A 14,397-nucleotide genomic window follows, 5' to 3' on the forward strand; every position below is an offset into this window, starting at 1 on the left:
GTGACCGGTGATGGAGAGCAAGACTGATAAACTGGCAAAGGGTTTGCTTCCTACAGAAAGGTCCCTTTAGTCTATGTTCCGTCCCAGAGAGAGAAATTACGTCTGGACTTGTACCGCGGCTGCAACAGAAGGATAAAGTACAAAAAATATGTACACAGCCTTTCGACAACCGCCTGGATTATTACATAATGTATCCCTTTTTAAAATGGGTTGAATACCTCTTTTCATATTAGGGTTTTGTGACCAACCTTTCAATAAGATCTGTATTATTTCTGTTGTTAAATTGGTTTGTAAAACCAATATGACAGAGGTCACAATGGGACTGTTTTGGATGTTAATGGAACTGAATTCAGAGGAAAGAGGTTGTTTTGTAGATGGTTAGTTGGAGAGGGCGTTTTATGTCATTTGTTTTTCTACTCTGTTGGCTCACCACCAGCCTCTGTCTGCATTATATAAATTACTTCCTGTTTTGCCTTTTCTCTCTTTTGGATGTTCGTCATGTTTTAGTTAGAGGCTTTCCTGGCTGGGTTTTCATGAACGTTTCACCTTGATCCCTATCTAGTGTACTACTTTTGAGAAGGACCCACATGGGGCTTTGGTCAAAAGTAGTGCAGTGTATATAGGGAATAGGGTGCCATTTTAGACACCTGCTCAGTGAAACGTAACAAGCTCCAGGTGTTCCTGCCTCACCACTCTGCCCTTGGAGTCTGGTTCTGAGATCGAATAGTCTGGCTGGATTGGACCAAACTTGGCCCAAGATGGATGTTCTGTCCTGACTGATGTGCTGTTGGGTCAGTCTGGGTTCAAAGGTTGGCTATGCTAATAGCTGTCAGTGTGGGGCAGTGATGTTTTTCTGGTTGAAAATTGATCTGAGCAGGACAGGACAATACAGGACCGGGTCAAGCTTTAGTGACAAGCTGGGCTTATAGTTAGGTAAAAGAGCCATATACAGTGAAACTATTCAGAAATGATTCATACCCCTTGAATTATTCCACATTTTGTTGTGTTAAAGCCTGAATGCAAAATGGATTCCATTTTTTTTCCTGTTACCAATTAACACACTACCCCATAATGACAAAGTGAAAACATGTTTTTAGAAATGTTATAAAATGCATTAAAAAAATGAAATCCCAAAATATCTGATTTAAGTAAATATTTACTATGACCAAATTGAGCTCCAATTTCCTTTGATCGTCATTGATGTACAGTTGAAGTCGGAAGTTTACATACACTTAGGTTGGAGTCATTAAAACTCGTTTTTCAACCACTCCACAAATGTATTGTTAACAAACTATAGTTTTGGCAAGTCGGTTGGGACATCTACTTTGCATGACACAAGTCATCTTTTCCAACAATTGTTTACAGACCGATTATTTCACTTAAAGTTCACTGTATCACAATTCCAGTGAAGTTTACATACACTAAGTTGACTGTGCCTTTAATAAACAGCTTGGAAAATTCCAGAAAATTCCGTCATGGCTTTAGAAGTTTCTGATAGGCTGATTTCCATCATTTGAGTTATTTGGAGGTGTACCTGTGGATGTATTTCAAGGCCTACCTTCAAACTCAGTGCTCTTTGCTTGACATCATGGGGAAAATCAAAAGAAATCAGCCAAGACCTTAGAAAAATAATTGTAGACCTCCACAAGTTTGGTTCATCCTTGGGAGCAATTTCCAAATGCCTGTAGGTACCATGTTCATCTGTACAAACAATAGTATGCAAGTATAAACACCATGGGACCATGCAGCTGTCTTAACGCTTCAGAAGAAGATGCATTCTGTCTCCTAGCGATGAACATACTTTGGTGCAAAAAGTGCAAATCAATCCCAGAACAACAGCAAAGGACCTTGTGATGATGCTGGAGAAAACCGGTACAAAAGTATCTATATCCACAGTAAAACGAGTCCTATATCGACACAACCTGAAAGGCCACTCAAGGAAGAAGCCACTGCTCCAAAACCGCCATCAAAAAGCCAGACTACGGTTTGCAGCTGCACATGGGGACAAAGATAGTACTTTTTGGAGAAATGTCCTCCTTTTTAGAGAAATGTCTGATGAAACAAAAAACAGAACTGTTTGACCATCATTACCATTGTTATGTTTGGAGGAAAAAGGGGGAGGCTTGCAAGCCGAAGAACACCATCCCAACCGTGAAGCACGGTGGTGGCAGCATCATGTTGTGGGGGTGCTGGAGCGACTGGTGCACTTCACAAAATTGATGGCATCATGAGGGGAGAAAATTATGTGGATATTTTGAAGCAACATATCAAGACATCAGTCAGTACGTTAAAGCTTGGTCGCAAATTAGTCTTCCAAATGGACAATGACACCAAGCATACTTCCAAAGTTGTGGCAAAATGGCTTAAGGACAACAAAATCAAGGTATTGGAGTGGCCATCACAAAGCCCTGACCTCAATCTTATATGCGAGCAAGGAGGCCTTCAAACCTGACTCAGTTACACCAGCTCTGTCAGGAGGAATGGGCCAAAATTCACCCAACTTATTGTGGGAAGCTTGTGGCAGGCTACCTGAAAAGTTTGACCCAAGTTAAACCATTTAAAGGCAATGCTACCAATATTAATTGAGTGTATGTAAATGTCTGACCCACTGGGAATGTGATTAAAGAAATAGAAGCTGAAATAATAATTCTCTCTACTATTATTCTGACATTTCACATTCTTAAAATAAAGTGGTGATCCTAGCTGACCTACGACAGGGAATTGTTACTAGGATTAAATGTCAGAAATTGTGAAAAACTGAGTTTAAATGTATTTGGCTACGGTGTGTGTGTGTGTGTGTGTGTGTGTGTGTGTGTAGACTTCTGACTTCAACTGTAACTACAACGTGATTGGAGTCCACCTGTGGCCAATTAAATTGTTTGGACATGTTTGAAAAGAAACACACTTGTTTATATAAGGTTGACAGTACATGTCAGAGCAGAAACTATACCATGAAGTCCAAGGAACTGTCTGTAGATCTCTGAGGCAGAATTGTGATGAGGTATATCTGGGGAAGGGTGTGAAACAATTTATAGAGTCTTAAAGGTTTCCAAGATGTGCTAAGCTGATACGGACATACTCAAGGCTGAACATTTCCACCAAAGATGCTTTTACAAAATTTGGACTCTGTGAATACTTATGTAAAAATTTGCTAATATCTATTTCATCCATTTTTTTTAAAATTCAGCCTGTAACACAACAAAATGTGGAATAAGTCAAGGGTTATGAATATATGACTAGGTGGGGCTTGGTTGAGCCTTATTAGGTTGCATTGAGCATGTCAGTGTTGGCTACAATGTGACAGTGGAGAGATGTATGTGGATCATACTGAGAGGGCTGTTTATGTGGGCCATAACCTTGGTTTCCTCCCCAACCTTGTTTGTCACTCTTTCCAGCCGCATGGAGAGCCAGAAACACCTGCCCATAGCCACTTCACATGCTCTCCATATTTATTAGCACTTACATAAGCACCCCAGATCTAGTTCAGTGTCTCCAGTCTGGAGGCAGGGCCAGACAGGTTTGTATCCAACTCTGGCCCAGTCACTCCCTGTTAACCACAAAAAAGTGCGTCTCAATGGATCTTTTATATCAATCCCTCTGGCTCAGTTTTTTTTAAAACTGTTCTTGAATCCGTTTTTACCCTTCAGTGATGGAGCAATCCATGCCTGTTATATACAACTCCAGTCCTCGAGTACTCTGGACAAGCATACCTGATTCAACAAGTCAACTAATCATCAGGCCCTCAATGAGTTTAATCTGTATTTTCTGTCCAGGGTTACAATAAAACTGTGTTCAGTTGGGGGTACTCAAGGGCTGCAGTTAGGATCCACTGATATACAGCGTACCTTTTTTATAGGTTTTCAATCAACACTTATTTTATTTTATTTATGTTTTGTATACCAGTAATTACACCCTTCCCCCTCCGTCTCTCTTTACAGACCAGCCTCATACCGCTCCCTTCAGCTCGGGGAATGAAGCACAGGGAGGGGACCCTGCGGGATGGCAGTGCACCCCCCCATCTACCTCATCCTCGGGGGAGACGCCGTCCCACCCCTCAACACAGCCCCACTCTCGACCTTCCTCGCGGCCTGAGAACCAAATCCCCTCGCAGTCCCTGAATGGAACCAAGAAGAGGTCCCACTCCAACAAACCTGCACACATGAGGAGGAACATCAGGTATGACCCCTGACCTCTGAAAACATCCAAACTCACAGATATAGAGAACATCTAATATAAGCCCTTAACCAGCTTCAAAGAGGCAATCAATGGTGATATTTAACCATTAATTCTTTAACTCTTTATCATCTATCCATACAGCACACATAGTGTATCTTCAACTGTGTTCTCTTGCATTATCTAGCGTTCTGTCTTGTTGATTTTCCCTAGAGAGGGCTCACTATGAAGGCTCGAAGTAGAATATCTCTGTATTACTCAGTCTGGCAACAATTTCATCATGTTGCCATGAGTGGGATTATTTCCCCAGTGTTTATTACAGTATTACAGCTCTCTCTCAGTCTCACGCACACGCATAGATATGTTTACTAGACCAAAAGTATGTGTACACCCCTTCAAATGAGAAGATTTGGCTATTTCTGACAGGTGTATAAATCAAGCACACAGCCATGCCGTCTCCATAGACAAACATTGGCAGTAGAATGGCCCCTACTGAAGAGCTCAGTGACTTTCAATGTGGCACTATAATAGGATGCTACCTTTCCAACAAGTCAGTTTGTCAATGCTAGAGCTGCCCCGGTCAACTGTAAGTGCTGTTATTGTGAAGTGGAAACATCTAGGAGCGACACTCACTACTGAGTTCCAAACTGCCTCTGGAAGCAATGTCAGCACAAGGACTGTTCGTCGGGGGCTTCATGAAATGGGTTTCCATGGCCGAGCAGCCGCACACAAGCCTAAGGTCGCCATGCGCAATGCCAAGCGTCGGCTGGAGTGGTGTAAAGCTCACCTCCTTTGGACTCTGGAGCAGTGGAAATGCGTTCTCTGGAGTGATTAATCACGCTTCACCATCTGGCAGTCCGACACATGGATCTGGGTTTGGCAGATGCCAGTAGAATGCTACCTGCCCGAATGCATAGTGTCAACTGTAAAGTTTGGTGGAAGAGTAATAATGGTCTGGGGCTGTTTTTCATGGTTTGGGCAAGGCCCCTTAGTTCCAGTGAAGGGAAATCTTAACACTACAGCATAGAATAACATTCTAGACGATTTTGTGCTTCCAACTTTTTGGCAACAGTTTGGGGAAGGCCCTTTCCTGTTTCAGCATGCCAATGCCCCCGTGCACAAGCGAGGTCCATACAGAAATTATTTGTCGATCGGTGTGGAAGAACTTGACTGGCGAGCCAGGCCTAATCGCCCAACATCAGTGGCCGACTTCACTAATGCTCTTGTGGCTGAATGAAAGCAAGTTGCCGCAGCAATGTTTCAACATCTAGTGGAAAGTCTTCCCAGAAGAGTGGAGGCTGTTATAGCAGCAAAGGGGGATCAACTCTATATTATTGCCCATGATTTTGGAATGAGATACATATACATGCATACATGCGTGCACACACACAAACACACACAGATATATAGACACACACACATACACACAAAGGAACACATACAACATTAGTAATGTATATCCCCATGCGATCTGGCTCGGTCTAGTCAGTCTGTTGGCCTTATAACAGAGATGGGTGCCTGGTGCCTATTATGAGCTCTTTCTTCTCCTTCTCCATCCCTCTCTGTCTCTCTCTCTGTCTTGTCTCTCTCTATTCCTCTATGTGATGTAGAAAGCTACTGAGGGAGCAGCAGTTGGAGGCAGTGACCAAAGCTGCCCAGCAGGAGGAGCTGGAGAGGCGGCAGAGGCTGGAACAGCAGAGGAAGGAAGGGCACGTCCCTGTGGTCCTGCTACCTGAGTACACACCAGGTGAAGACAGACACTCACACAAACACGCATAATTGATAGCTGGAGTGTCAAATCAGAAATATTTTTGTCTTGAATTACTCTACTCTTTAAGTATAATATTATCGTAGTATCATAATAGAAGATACCAGGCCTGGTCTTCATAGCAGATTTTGAAAAGGCGTTTTTATAAAGTATGACTAGAATTTATATATAAATGCCTGGATTACTTTAATTTTAAGAGTTATGTACAGCATCCCCAGGTGTAAAACAGTAAATAATAGTTACTTCAAAGTTTTGAGCTTTAAGAGGAGTATAGCAAGGCTGTCCATTGTCTCCATATCTATTTATTATGGCCATTGAAATGCTGCTATTAAAATTAGATCCAACAAGAACATCAAGGGGTTAGAAATCCAGGGAATAAAAACAAGTGTCAATGTATGTTGATGACTCAAGTTATTTCTTAAGTCCGCAATCTGGATCACTGCACAGTCTCCTTGAAGATCTTGATCACTTTTAATTATGACAAATGTACCATATTACGTATTGGATCGTAAAAAGACATTGTTTACACCAACTTGTAGTTTACCAATAAAATGGGCGGATGGTGAAGTAGACATACTTGATATTCATATCTCAAAAAATAATAATGAACTTATCACAATCAATTTCAATAGAAAGTTTGCAAAAATAGATAAGATTCTGCAACCATCGATAGTTAATACTTGTCTATTTATGGAAAAATTACATTGTGATAGGATCAAATAGTTCATCAGTTTACTTACTAATGTTGCTGCCTACTCCAGACAACTTGTTTTTTAATACGTATAAGAAAAACATATTTCATTTTATTTGGAATGCTAAGCCAGACAAAATTAAACGTGCCTATTTATATAATGAATGTGAGTTTTTTGGGGGCTAAAATGATTAAATATTAAAGCTTTTAAACCTCTCACTTAAAGCTTCACTCATACATAAGTTATATTAAAACCCAAAATGGTTTTCCAGAAGATTATTAAGTAAGGCTCATCCTTTTTTAATAAATGGCCTTTTTGCCTTCATACAGATTACAACTTCTCATTCCCGACTAATTGAAAATAAAATGTTCATTAAAGTATTGCCCTTAGAAAGCTGGTTACAATTTCAGTTTTATCCCACAGAAAATATATACTGATTAATTTAAAAAAAAAACATTATTTATGGATAAAAAAATGTAAAATGGTATTGTATTTATTAATGATATTATGAATAGAAACGGTGGAGTTATGTCACATATGCAGCTATTGAAAATATATGGGAATGTCTGCTCAATCCGAATTCATAACCAACTGATTGCAGTATTACCACAATAATGGAGGAGGCAAGTGGAAAAGGGAGAAGGTAGGGAACTTGTTTGTCTGCCATATATTGAAGAGACAAATTGTCTGAAAATAATTGGAATAAATAGAAAAATATACCAGTTTAATTTGAGGACAATAATGTTAAAAGCTGCACCATGCAGGTTGTGAAATAAATGGGAAGAGATTTTCGATGTACCGATTCCCTAGCACATGGTTTATGAACTGATACAAAAAACACTTGATTCAACATTTAACAGAATGCTATGTACAGTTTACATCCACTTAGGTTGGAGTCATTAAAACTAGTTTTTCAACCACTCCACAAATTTCTTGTTAACATACTATAGTTTTGGCAAGTCGGTTAGGACATCCACTTTGTGCATGACACAAGTAATTTTTCCAACAATTGTTTACAGACAGATTGTTTCACTTATAATTCACTGTATCACAATTCCAGTTGGTCAGATGTTTACATACACTAAGTTGACTGTGCCTTTAATAAACAGCTTGGAAAATTGTCATGTCATGGCTTTAGAAGCGTCTGATAGGCTAATTGACATTATTTGAGTCAATTGGAGGTGTGCCTGTAGATGTATTTCAAGGCCTACCTTCAAACTCAGTGCCTCTTTGCCTGATATCATGGGAAAATGAAAAGAAATCAGCCAAAACCTCAGAAAAAAATTGGTTGATCCTTGGGAGCAATTTCCAAACACTTGAAGGTACCACGTTCATCTGTACAAACAATAGTATGCAAGTATAAACACCATGGGACCACGCAGCTGTCATACCGCATAGGAAGGAGAAGCGTTCTGTCTCCTAGAGATGATGCAAAAAGTGCAAATCAATCCCAGAACAACAGCAAAGGACCTTGTGAAGATGCTGGTGGAAACGGGTACAAGAGTATCTATATCCACAGTAAAACGAGTCCTATATCGACATAACCTGAAAGGCCGCTCAGCAAGGAAGAAGCCACTGCTCCAAAACCCCCATAAAAAAGCCAGACTACGGTTTGCAACTGCACATGGGGACAAAGATTGTACTTTTTGGAGAAATGTCCTCTTGTCTGATGAAACAAAAATAGAACTGTTTAGCCATAATGACCATCGTTATGTTTGGAGGAAAAAGGGGGAGGCTTGTAAGCTGAAGAACACCATCCCAACCGTGAAGCACGGGGGTGGCAGCATCATGTTGTGGGGATGCTTTCCTGCAGAGGGACTGGTACACTTCACAAAATAGATGGCTCATTAGGAGGGAAAATTATGTGGATATATTGAAGCAACATATCAAGACATCAGTCAGTACGTTAAAGCTTGGTCGCAAATGAGTCTTCCAAATGGACAATGACACCAAGCATACTTCCAAAGTTGTGGCAAAATGACTTAAGGACAACAAAGTCAAGGTATTAGTGGCCATCACAAATCCCTGACCTCAATCCTATAGAAAATTTGTAGGCAGAACTGATAATGTGTGCGAGCAAGGAGGCTTACCAACCTGACTCAGTTACCCTAGCTCTGTCAGGAGGAATGGGCTGAAATTCACCCAACTTATTGTGGGAAGCTTGTGGAAGGCTACTGTTTAACTTTGATGCAAGTTAAACAATTTAAAGGCAATGCTAACATACACTCAATTAGTATTTGGTCACTTCTGACCCACTGGGAATGTGATGAAATAAATAAAAGCTGAAAGAAATCATTCTTCTATTTTTCTGACATTTCACAATTTTTAAATAAAGTTGTGATCCTAGCTGACCTAAGACAGGGAATTTTTACTAGGATTAAATGTCAGGAATTGTGTGAACTGAGTTTAAATGTAGTTGGCTAAAGTGTATGTAAACTTCTGACTTCACCTGTATATGGGGCATACAACAATCTCAGCTCTGTAGATTATTCTGCGAAGAGACAGAATCACTACATCATTTGTTCTGATATTGCCCACATATAGCTTGTTTCTGGTCACATGTTCAGGAATGGTTCAAAAATCACAACATTCATTTAAAACTAACCTTACAAATAGCAGTCTTCGGCCATTTGGAAAGCCATAGTCAGTCAATATATAGTATAATAATACTCGTAGGAAAGGTGTTTATCTTTAGCTCACAATCTGTGGATACTACATGATTAGAAAGTTTCAAAATATATGTTAAACATCACAGTACAATTGAAAATATATATGGCACATGGAAACCAAACAAGGGTGGTCTATGGTGATAGGTGGGATGGGCTGAGAGTGGCTGAGGGGTGGGATTAAAGACCTTATGTTCAATAATGTATTGTTATGTGATTGCTGTATATAAAAGTACAATGTACATGTAAAATGTATATGTAGCAGAAAAGCTGTAAAAGCAAAGATGTGTCCTCTGAAGAGTGGGTTGGTGGATGGGTTAATAAAAGTTTGGACATCTACTCATTCCAGGGCTTATCTGTATTTTAACTATTTTCTACATTGTAGAATAATAGTGAAGAAATAAACTATGAAATAACACACATGGAATCATGTAGTAACCAAAAAAGTGTTAAACAAATGAAAATATATTTTGTTTTTGAGATTCTTAAAGTAGCCACCCTTTGCCTTGATGACCGCTTTGCACACTCTTGGCATTCCCTCAACTAGCTTCATTGAGGGGAGGTAGTCACCTGGAATGCATTTCAATTAACAGGTGTGCCTTGTTAAACGTTAATTTCTTTCATTTCTTTCCTTAATCTTGGAACTACCCATCCCGGATCCGGGAGAATTGTCATCAACTACACTAATTAGCATAGCGCAACGGTCAAAAAATATTACTAGAAAATGTTCATATTCATGAAATCACAAGTGAAATATAGCAAAACACAGTTTAGCCTTTTGTTAATCACCCTGTCATCTCAGATTTTGAAATTATGCTTTTACAGCCAAAGCAAGACAAGCGTTTGTGTAAGTTTATCGATAGCCTAGCATAGCATTATGTCCAGCTAGCAGCAGGAAGCCTAAGCTGTCAATTATATGCATATTCTAGCATCTGGTCCTGACAAATAGTCTGTTTACTTTGGGAACGTTATTTTTCCAAAAATAAAAAAATAGTGCCCCCAAGTTTCAAGAGGTTAATGCGTAAGCCAATCAGTTGTGTTCTGACAAGGTAAAAGGTGGTATACAGAAGATATCTCTATTCGGTAAAAGACCAAGTCCATATTATGGCATGAACAGCTGAAATGAGTAAAGAGAAACGACAGTCTATTATTACTTTAAGACATGAAGGTCAGTCAATCCAGACAATTTCAAGAACTTTGAAAGTTTCTTCAAGTGCAGTCGCAAAATTAAGTGCTATGATGAAACTGGCTCTCGTGAGGACCCCCACAGGAAAGGACGACCCAGAGTTACCTCTGCTGCAGAGGATAAGTACATTAGAGTTACCAGCCTCAGAAATTATAGACCAAATAAATGCTTCACAGAGTTGAAGTAACAGACACATCTCAACATCAACTGTTCAGAGGAGACTGCTTCAATCAGGCCTTCATGGTCGAATTACTGCAAAGAAACCACTACTAAAAAACACCAGAGAGAAGAGACTTGCTTGGGCCAAGAAACACGAGCAATGGACATCTGTCATTTTTCTGTTGAGTCCAAATGTTAGATTTTTTGTTCCATCCGCCATGTCTTTGTGAGACACAGTGTAGGTGAAGGGATGATCTCTGCATGTGTGGTTCCCACCGTGAAGCATGTGTGATGGTGTGGGGGTGCTTTGCTGGTGACCACTGTCAGTGATTTATTTAGAATTCAAGGCACACTTAACCAGCATGAATGCCACAGCATTCTGCAGCGATACGCCATCCCATCTGGTTTGCGCTTAGTAGGACTATCATTTGTTTTTCAACAGGACAATGACCCGACACACCTCCAGGCTGTGTAAGGGCTATTTGACCAATAAGGACAGTAATGAAGTGCTGCATCAGATAACGTGACCTCCACAATCACCCAACCTCAACCAAATTGAGATGGTTTGGGATGAGTTGGACTGCAGAGTGAAGTAAAAGAAGCCAACAAGTGCTCAGCAACTCTTTCAATAAAAAAAAGCATTCTGGGAAAAGCTGGTTGAGGGAATGCCAAGAGTGTGTAAAGCTGTCATCAAGGGTGGCTACTTTGAAGAATCTAAAATATGTTTTGATTTGTTTAAAACACTTTTTTGGTTACTACATGATTCCATATGTGTTTCATAGTTTTCATGTCTTCACTATTCTACAATGTAGAAAATAGTAAAAAATAAAGAAAAACCCTTGAATGAGTAGGTGTCCAAACTTTTGATTGATACTGTGTATCATTATAGTAATTCACTGGTTGATACTTAACACACTCAAGTGATTAACTACTGCATCTCTCCCTCTGTACCCTCCAGGACATCTGTCTCAGAGTGTGTCTGCTAGCGTGGCCAAAAAGGATCGTGTGATCTGCCTGGACACCAGTAACAGCAGCACTAACGTCAGAGAAGACAACTCCAAAGCTCTGGTCCCAGAATCACACACCCCCAAAGAAGGTGAGTCCCCAGTCACTATGAGACACTGTTTGGTGTCCCTCATCAAGCTAGAGAAGCCCCAGGGTCTGTCACACATATTATTATACATTATATTACACAAGTTAACTGAGACTAGGGCTGTTGCGGTGACCGTATTACTGCCACACCAGCGGTCACGAGTCGCGAAGGCAGTCAAATTCCACATGACTGCTTAGTCATGGTAAGTATGCTTCTCCAAGCTCTGCTGCTGCTGGTCATTAGTAGCCTAGTGAAGTTGCTAACTGCCTGGTACTCAGCACTCTATAGTCCCTCTATCACTCTGACATCAAATGCAAATGTAATCGAATATCTAATTAAACACTTAATGAGAGCCCATGAGCTCATGTTGCGCAAAATTTCTATAGGCTATGCATATAGAGGAGGATCCCATCAGCTTTCTATAGGCAAGGCCTACTATTTATTCTCTCAACTTTCCTAATATTAATCACATTCCTTAAATGTACAACAGGAGTATAGCCTACCTGGCTGGCATGAAAATAAATCCAAATCAAATCATCAAATCAAATTTTATTTGTCACATACACATGGTTAGCAGATGTTAATGCGAGTGTAGCAAAATGCTTGTGCTTCTAGTTCCGACAATGCAGTAATAACCAACAAGTAATCTAACTAACAATTCCAAAACTACTGTCTTATACACAGTGTAAGGGGATAAAGAATATGTACATAAGGATATATGAATGAGTGATGGTATAGAGCAGCATAGGCAAGATACAGTAGATGGTATCGAGTACAGTATATACATATGAGATGAGTATGTAAACAAAGTGGCATAGTTAAAGTGGCTAGTGATACATGTATTACATAAGGATGCAGTCGATGATATAGAGTACAGTATATACGTATGCATATGAGATGAATAATGTAGGGTAAGTAACATTATATAAGGTAGCATTGTTTAAAGTGGCTAGTGATATATTTACATCATTTCCCATCAATTCCCATTATTAAAGTGGCTGGAGTTGAGTCAATGTCAGTGTCAGTGTGTTGGCAGCAGCCACTCAATGTTAGTGGTGGCTGTTTAACAGTCTGATGGCCTTGAGATAGAAGCTGTTTTTCAGTCTCTCGGTCCCAGCTTTGATGCACCTGTACTGACCTCGCCTTCTGGATGATAGCGGGGTGAACAGGCAGTGGCTCGGGTGGTTGATGTCCTTGATGATCTTTATGGCCTTCCTGTAACATCGGGTGGTGTAGGTGTCCTGGAGGGCAGGTAGTTTGCCCCCGGTGATGCGTTGTGCAGACCTCACTACCCTCTGGAGAGCCTTACGGTTGAGGGCGGAGCAGTTGCCGTACCAGGCGTTGATACAGCCCGCCAGGATGCTCTCGATTGTGCATCTGTAGAAGTTTGTGAGTGCTTTTGGTGACAAGCCGAATTTCTTCAGCCTCCTGAGGTTGAAGAGGGGCTGCTGCGCCTTCTTCACGATGCTGTCTGTGTGAGTGGACCAATTCAGTTTGTCTGTGATGTGTATGCCGAGGAACTTAAAACTTTGCTACCCTCTCCACTACTGTTCCATCGATGTGGATAGGGGGGTGTTCCCTCTGCTGTTTCCTGAAGTCCACAATCATCTCCTTAGTTTTGTTGACGTTGAGTGTGAGGTTATTTTCCTGACACCACACTCCGAGGGCCCTCACCACCTCCCTGTAGGCCGTCTCGTCGTTGTTGGTAATCAAGCCTACCACTGTTGTGTCGTCCGCAAACCACTGCGTCCTCCATTCGCTGTTTATGTGCATAGATGACATGTATTTTTTTCCCTGCCCCTGTTTCGATACAGGTGCATGATACTGGTCCAACCTAAATCAAAACTAATGTCACACATATATATTATTTAGTATATGTAAAGACGTGATTAAATCAAGAATAGACTGATGGATGACAATATTAGCCTATCACTTGTGAATTATATATTATCACTTGTGAATGATGCCTAGCATAAGAAACAAAGCCTTTTTTTTGTGACTTGTTCGAATCATAGTCGCACACCCCGTAGCCTGGCCTATATGTTTTAATAAGGTTTGTACCACCAAAGTGGCCAAATAAGTTTTTAAAATTTAAGCACATTAATCCGCTTACTAGGGTTGTAGAGCCTAACTGGCATATTTAAGCAGCGCGTGGGTTTTTGGAAGATAATTTTCAACATAAAAATGCACCTTTTATAATAAAAGCATTACATACATTATTACATTTGCGATCACTTTTGATAATGGTGTTTTCCGCTAATGGAACATTCACGTTCATAGCCTACTACCATGTGTGCATTGATGCGCTTATAATGTGAAGAAATAAACTATTAGGGTATCAACATTTGAAGCAAAACATTCTGATCTGTTGCATCACACTCATTGCATAGTAGTTGTATTCATTTAGGATCTATCTCATCCCACAACTGTCCCAGACTATGTTTAGAATATTTATTTATTGCACAGAATAGAATAGGTCGACTTTTGTAATATGGGGGGTGGTAGATTGACATAGGCTAGTGCTTTTGCTGTTCGTTAGGCCTACTCATCTTGTTGGCTGACGAAAAGTAAATGTGGACACTTATTCCAATATCTTCAATATGCACCTCGCAATTGGATAAGGACACACGCAGTTGCGTCCCGATGTGTTTGTCTTAACT

At 40.4% G+C, this 14,397-nt stretch overlaps 1 protein-coding gene across 2 annotated transcripts in view; it reads left to right on the top strand.

Annotated features, from left to right (window-relative positions):
- The window catches only part of LOC112221550 (helicase ARIP4), a 75,658-nt gene that overhangs the window by 36,909 nt on the left and 24,352 nt on the right, over positions 1 to 14,397 (top strand). For both annotated transcript variants that reach the window (XM_042303943.1, XM_042303944.1), the window contains 3 exons: positions 3,939 to 4,176; positions 5,784 to 5,920; positions 11,603 to 11,740. In XM_042303943.1, coding sequence (XP_042159877.1) covers positions 3,939 to 4,176; positions 5,784 to 5,920; positions 11,603 to 11,740 — 513 coding nt within the window. The remainder of the gene's footprint in view (positions 1 to 3,938; positions 4,177 to 5,783; positions 5,921 to 11,602; positions 11,741 to 14,397) is intronic.

The sequence above is a fragment of the Oncorhynchus tshawytscha genome, linkage group LG22, assembly GCF_018296145.1.
Source record: "Oncorhynchus tshawytscha isolate Ot180627B linkage group LG22, Otsh_v2.0, whole genome shotgun sequence".
NCBI lineage: Eukaryota > Metazoa > Chordata > Actinopteri > Salmoniformes > Salmonidae > Oncorhynchus > Oncorhynchus tshawytscha.